At 41.5% G+C, this 7205-nt stretch overlaps 1 protein-coding gene across 3 annotated transcripts; it reads left to right on the top strand.

Annotated features, from left to right (window-relative positions):
• Positions 1-243: 243 nt before the first annotated feature.
• On the top strand, positions 244-3592 carry LOC147903072 (pentatricopeptide repeat-containing protein At1g11290, chloroplastic-like). Of its 3 annotated transcripts, none has more exons than XM_087374165.1 (3): positions 244-445; positions 535-640; positions 735-3592. In XM_087374165.1, exon 3 carries the CDS (start codon positions 847-849, stop codon positions 3493-3495), a length of 2649 nt encoding a protein of 882 aa, XP_087230291.1. In that variant the 5' UTR covers positions 244-445; positions 535-640; positions 735-846; the 3' UTR covers positions 3496-3592. The 3 variants fall into 3 exon arrangements, with proteins under 3 accessions (XP_087230291.1, XP_087230290.1, XP_087230289.1); XM_087374164.1 differs by lacking the exon at positions 244-445 and having other exon boundaries at positions 463-640; positions 735-2923; positions 3020-3592; XM_087374163.1 differs by lacking the exon at positions 244-445 and having other exon boundaries at positions 463-640.
• The last annotated feature ends 3613 nt before the right edge of the window (positions 3593-7205 follow it).

Raw genomic sequence — 7205 nt, forward strand, 5'->3', positions numbered from 1 at the left:
GGTAGGCTTTAGTAGAGTCATCGTTTCCTTCCAAAGGGAAATTTCGTAATTTTGAGGTTTATTGTTTGGCTTTTTTATGATTGGTGCAAATTTCACTTGCTATTTTCATCCCTTAAAATTTTCCATCTTTTTCTCTAGTTTGTCTCTATCTCTCTCTCCCCCCCCCCTCCCCTCTCACACACACACACATCTTTTTCTCTACTTTCTCTCTGTCTCTCTCCCGCCCCCCCTCCCTCTCTCTCTCTCTCACACCACACATAGTTTTACGCCCTCTTTTCCATGCTGCCCATCCAATTCATCTTCTCCTTATTTTGGATCTTGGGCATGCCTTATGAATTATTCTCATCATTCATATTGTTACTAATCATTATGACATTCAACTTGCGAAATTTGTTTTTCCCATGAAAACCCTTTTCCCACCATGTCATTACCCCTTTACTCCATGGTGATTTTAGCGGATAGTTTCTCTTTACAGTTGCTCATGAAGGTTTCCCAAAATCGCGAATGTTTTTATGATCCGACGTATTCTTCCAGTTTTTGAAGCAGAGCTGATCTTCTTCTCACACTCCCGGGGTGGGAGGGCATATCATCCTTCATTTAATGGTTGCGATCGTCAAGATTATGCAGAAATTCCTGACAGGTATTTCGAAAACCTTGTCTTTTTGCAGTCCTCGCGGCCGTTGCAGGTGTGTTTCAAGTTCGTGATCTTGATCTGACGTTACTTAATTTGCTAGGGTGGCTAGCAATTCGGAAAAGTTTGAAGATGTCGAAGCTTTCTGCAACGTGTGTAACACAGAACAGCTGGACGAGGATTTCCAGAATGTGGACTTCCTGCACAAAACCGGAATGCCGATATCGCAACGTACGATTAGTTATCTCTTACAGGGATGTAGTAGAACGAAAGACCTTACTCTTAGCAGGCGAGTCCATTTCCTCATGGTTAGCAGCAGACTTGACTCTCTGGCTGATTTCGGACACCATCTTATCCGCCTGTTCACATCCTGCAGAGGCCTGCTGGATGCAAACGTAGTATTTTGCATGATCGCAAAGCCAAACATTGGTACTTGGCATGCTATCATTTTAGGTTATGTGACGCATGGAGAAAATGCAAAAGCTCTTGAATTGTATTTTAAAATGCTCCACGACGGCATAAAGCCAAATAAGCTCATATTCATGTGTATCGTCAAAGCATGTGGCAACATAGTAGCTTTACAGCAGGGCAAACTGGTACACGACCATATCATCGGAAGTGGCTTTGAATCTGATGATTTCATAAGGAGCAGTCTTATTGACATGTACGCTAGATGCGGGAGCATGGAAGAGGCACTCAACATATTTTACAATTTACCGAACAAAAATGTGGTATTGTGGACTACAATGATAGTGGGATATGTACACCATGGGCAGGGTGTTTTCGCTCTTCAACTTTTTGAAAGAATGCAACTTGAGGGCGTTAAGCCCACCAAAGTCTCATTTATGTGCGCCTTGAAAGCATGTTGCAGCATAGGAGCCATAGATCAAGCCAGGCGTATACATCTTCAGATTAGTACCGGTGGACTGGAATCAGATGTGCTTCTTGGAAATACTTTAATTGACATTTATGCCAAATGTGCGAGTTTGGAAGATGCACGACATGTATTTGACAAATTAGCAGATCGGACTGTAGTGTCTTGGGGTGCAATGCTTGCTGGATATGCACAGCATGGTTTTGGCCTTCTTGCTCTTGAACTTCTAGACAAGATGCAACAGAAGGGCATAAAGGCAAACAAATTTATACACATTTGCAATATGAAAGCATGCGCCAGCATAGGAGACATAGCACAGGGTAAGCTTATACATGGTTGGATCATTAACTGTGGATTTGAATCAGATGCACTCATCGGGAGCACCCTGATTGACATGTATGCAAAATGCGAGAGCCTGCGGGAGGCTCGTAAAATTTTTGATGACTTAAGTGATCGAAACTTGGTGTCATGGGGTGCTATGATTGGTGGATATGCTCGGCATGGGCATGGTTGGCCTGCTCTTGAACTTTCTGAAAAAATGCTTGTGGAGGGCATAAAGCCTGATCGAGCAATTTTGTTGAGTGTCATGAAAGCATGTGGGAGCATAGGTGCCATAGAGCAGGGTAGAGTGATACACAAGCAGATTATTAACAGTGGACGTGAATCAGATGTGGTGGTTTCCAATACTCTTATTGACATGTATGCTAAATGCAAGAGTATAGGGGAGGCACGTAAAGTGTTTAATGAATTGCCCAACCGAAGTTGGGTTTCATGGAGTGCAATGATTGCAGGTTATACTGATCTTGGGCATGGTCTTCCAGCTCTGGAACTTTTTGAGGAGATGCAACAGCAGGGTATAAAGCCAGACAAGTTCACTTTCTCATGCATCTTGAAAGTATGTGGCTTCATAGGTGCATTAGGTCAGGGCAACCTGATTCATAGTGAGATTATCAGAATGGGATTTGAGTCGGATCTGGCCATTGGGAACAGCCTCATTGACATGTACTGCAGATGTGATGACCTGGATGAGGCACGCAAGGTATTTGATGGATTGCCAAATCCAGGCATTATGTCTTGGGGTGCTTTGATTGGAGGATATGCTCAGCATGGCAACTTGTTGCTTGCAAGCCAATGTCTGGAGGACATGCAAGGACAGGGCCTGAAGCCAAATAATGTCATTTATACCAACCTTCTGTCTGCCTGCAGTCGTGCTGGCCGACTTGTTGAAGGTCGTTGGCTTTTCAAATCTATGAAAGAAGATTATGGCATCACACCGACTGTGGAGCATTTGACCTGCATGGTGGACCTTCTATGTGGTGCAGGATGCCTACAGGAAGCTGAAGAGCTGCTCCAAACTGCTCCAGTCCTGTCAAATATCAGTGGGTGGCTATCTATTTTAGCTGCCTGCAAAATTTATGGTAATGTTGAATTAGGAAGGCAATGCTTGGATCGAGTTGTGAAGTTGGATCCCGATAGTCCTGCTGGACGTGTTCTCATGTCTAACATCTATGCAGATGCTGAGTTGTGGGATGATGTATATCAAATACGGGAGCTGAGACAATTTTTGAGAGCATGGAAGAAGCCTGGGACAGCCTGGATTGAGGCCAATAACAGCATGCATGAGTTCATTGTAGGAGACGCCACTCATCCTGATACTGAGAATATATATGCTAATTTGGAGAGACTGGGGAAGCTGATGAAGGAGGAAGGATTTGTACCACAATTGGGCTTGGTGCTGCAGCCAGTGTCTGACAAGGATAAGGAAGTTCTCTTGTGTAGACACTCAGAAAAACTGGCCATATCTTTTGGGCTTCTTTGTACTCCAAAAGGGACAACCATTCGAGTTACAAAGAATCTCCGTATGTGTATTGACTGCCACAGTGCCTGTAAGATTATTTCAAAGATTGAAAAGCGCAAGATTGTAATACGTGATGCTCATCGTGTTCATGAGTTTCAGGGTGAACTTTGTTCTTGTGGAGATTTGTACTGATAGATGCAATTAGTGTACCCATTTGACAGACAGTTTTTCTCTTCAAGAACCCCCTTTGAAAACGTGTTAAAAGTTTGGTGATTGTTCATGTACCTTCTGGCAGAGATATTATGTAAGTTCACACTCTCTGCCAGAAAATCACACTGCAGTGCAGTTTTCGGTGGTAACGTTGCCACAGAGAGAGAGAGAGAGAGAGATTTTATTCCTGGTTTTTTTGGAAGATTTTGTTTCTTGATTTGCTTGCTTAGTCACCTTCTTCCTTTCTTATTTTCTTTCTCTTTTGTTTATTTGACGTATTTTTGTAAGCACTGGGTTTGCCCAAGAGACTCCATGAGTCTTTAGAAACCCAGTATAACTGCTTCTGCTGGGCACTGATGACGACATGAGTGTTTTTTTAAAGAAAAGTGTTACTTATTTTTTCTTCTCTTTCGTTTTCTCTTTTATTTTGTGTAGATTTTTGGACTTCAGAACAACAAAAAGCTAAATTTGTATGATTGGATATATTCTTGTCTTATAAAGGTATAAATCATTTTTATAAAAATTTCGGGTACATATATTTCTTTTTTTTTTTTAGAGGGGGTTTTATGGACAGTGTTTATACTTGAGTCATTTGGCACTTATTGGCATTTTGGATTGCCATTGCAGTTGGTATTTTCTTTTGGGCCAGATTTGCTTATATGGATGCATAGTATATGCACATGAGTCAGCTGCTTTGAGGCATGAGTTTGGTGATATTTCACTCTATTGTGGCATACACATTTGGGTGCACCTGGTATTTGATGTGATTCTCTCTTGTAGGCACTAACATTTGGGATTTTTGCTTCATTTGCATCATGGCATCTACCAGAGTTAAGTATCTTGTGGATAGGCTAAAATATGATGGATTTACAGCCATTCACTATGCCTATATGGTCCATGCTTGAAAAGGAGTTTTTTAGCATTAAAAAGTTTCATGGGGCAAACTTTTCTTTGTGGAAAGAACAAATAAGGGATGTGTTTATTCAAAAGAAGCATATTAAACCCTTGGCAGGGATTGAAGCTAAGCCTGCAAATATGTTTGAGGATGATTGGAATGAGTTGGATGCATTAGCAAAATCTACTATTAGACTTCATCTTGTGGAAGAAACTGTGTGCCACTTATGAAAAGGAAACTACCTCTAATAAAGTTTACCTCATGAAGAGGTTGTTTGAGTTGCAGATGAAGGAAGGGTCTCCATTGCTTCTTACTTGAATTATTTTCAGCCAGCTTCAAGCTCAGAAGATGAATTTTGATGCAAAGACTAAGGCAATATTTCTCTTATGTTCATTGCCATCCTCATGGGATACCTTCCATATAGTTGTCATTAACTCTACACCTGGTGGAGTAATGAAATTTGATGATGTTGTGGGTAGCTTGTTGGCCAAGGAGATTAGACAGAAGTTTATGGATGGCAACAAGCAGCACATGGCATTGGCTAAAAGTGTATGGGAGCATTTGGCATCCATGTATAATCGAACCTCTCCCATGAAGAGGGTTTCACTGGAGCTCCAGATGCGGTTGTTGGATCCCAAGAAGTCTTCATCAATGCGGGATCACATCAACGAGTTATAGGAACTTCAGCAGGAGATCCTCCAGGCGGGGAAGCAGATTTCATCCGAGGACATGGCCATAACTCTACTATCCCAGTTATCCTCTCAGTACGGGGTCTTTTATTCATCTTTGATCACAATAGTAGGGTGAATGAGTTGACCTGGGAGGAATTGGTCCCCATGGTGCTTGACTAGGAGGGGTGCTTCATCGATCATACCTATGCTAAGGCTTTGACAGCTGATCAAAAAAGTCGAAAGCAGTTGATAGTCAAGGAACGAGAAGCTCTCAAGGCATCTCGTACATGTAACAGATGTGGCCAAAAAGGTCATTATTGGCATCAATGTCCCCAACGGAACACAGAGGGGTCCAGTAACCAAGTGGCCAATAGTGTGACTGTTGGCGTATATCAATAAATGATGTACAACACCCATAAATCAGAAACAAGGTATTGTCCTGGATCCGGATTGCTTTTGTAGATTGCTGTCTCTATCAGACACAGATCTCTGCCCTGAGCCTAAGTCACTATGATCCTGAACCATTCTCCCTACCCTGATCCCGACTTGGATTATTGACCCATATCCTTAAAGATTGCTGTCCCAACTGGTCCCACCTCAGATTCTCGTCCTGTCCCAGATTTTGTCAAGAAGAAAAGTCAAGCTTCCATCTCCTAAAGATAAGACTCCTCACCTTTTTCTGTATTGTAGTAATTATTTTTGAAAAAATTTCAAAGGGGGAGGTCTTTTAAGGCCATTTCGCATTCTTTTGGCACCTCAATGGCATCAATATTCCGGATGGCTTAACTTTTTCCCTTAGCTTGGAATCCATAGCTCCTAAACCAGATGGGTGAGCACATTTTGCTCTTTATGGAGATTTTTCCATTAGCACTTTTGAGCAACTCGGTGGGTAGTGGCATTAGCAAACGTGTTGTCAAGTGTGCACAAGACATATTTGTGCAGCCCAAATGCTTCTATCATCATCAGGATGACATCAATTGCAAATTTTGGATATTGGACACTTGTGTTTGAGGTGAATTTCCATACCTAGAAATGTGGAATAAATAATATTTTTGTGGATGGAAATCATGGGTACTTAATGATGGAAAAGTGCTTACTCCAACACAGATTGCTCTAGCACAGATAGTCACCCAAAGATATAGAAATGTTTACAGCATCAAGAATACAATGTTTGCTCAAATGATGCATTTGACGAAGTATGAACTACGTTGATGTTCATATATGAGAGCAATAGATTGGTCACATGTCTCAATTTGAAGTCATAGTCGACAAATCTTAAAATGAGAGATGGTGATTCAATGATGTACCATCTAAACAAGATAAAGACGCTCAAGGACAGATTGATTGAGAATGGCTTTAAAATAGAAGACTTAAAGTTTATGCAACATGTACCCTAGAGTTTGCCCCCATTAGAAAAGGATTAGGGGAAGACCAGGACGTACTGGTAGTAGAGATGCATCATATGCAAATCAAAGGATTTGCTATGAGACTTCCCTCTTTCTTGGGACTTCCCCCTGAACTATGATCTGCCCCTTTGCACATTTAAGGCTGCATCTGCTTGTTGCCATCCATAGACTTGTGTTTAATCTCCTTAGCCAACAAGCTACCCACAACATCATCAAATTTCAGTACTCCACCAAGTGCAGAGTTATTAACAACTGTATGGAAGGTATCCCATGAGGATGGCAATGAACATAAGAGAAATATTGCCTTAGTCTCCACATCAAAATTCATCTTCTGAGCCTGAAGCTGGTTGAAAATAATATTGAATTCATTCAAGTGAGAAGCAATGGAGACCCCTTCCTTCATCTGTAGCTCAAACAACCTCTTCATGAGGTAAACTTTATTAGAGGCAGTTTACTTTTCTCTCATCAGACAGAGGCTTTGACAGCGATTTCCTACTGTTACTTTTGGCAGATTTGTCTGGTTGTTTGGCTTTCATCCATAGAGACAGGGTTTTGATTTATTTTTTGTATGGGTGCGCTATTGGTCCCTATGGACTTTATGGATGGATAGAAATCATAGAGTCTTTGGTGATCCACTCTTTTCATCCTTTCTTTTTTTCAAACGATCTCTGCAACAATCATTCTACGATTGTTTTCAGACTCGTTTGATTGATCGGGATG

Source organism: Dipteris shenzhenensis, chromosome 4, assembly GCF_047967505.1.
Source record: "Dipteris shenzhenensis isolate YYH24624 ecotype China chromosome 4, Dip_SZ_1.0, whole genome shotgun sequence".
Lineage (NCBI taxonomy): Eukaryota > Viridiplantae > Streptophyta > Polypodiopsida > Gleicheniales > Dipteridaceae > Dipteris > Dipteris shenzhenensis.

What these genes read in the sequence shown, in the direction of transcription:
- LOC147903072 (XM_087374163.1), top strand. Translation starts at nt 513, where the DNA reads ATGATCCGACGTATTCTTCCAGTTTTTGAAGCAGAGCTGATCTTCTTC. An exon ending in TATGCAGAAATTCCTGACAG is followed by an intron (nt 641 to 734) that starts GTATTTCGAAAA and finishes TTAATTTGCTAG; the next exon opens with GGTGGCTAGCAATTCGGAAA.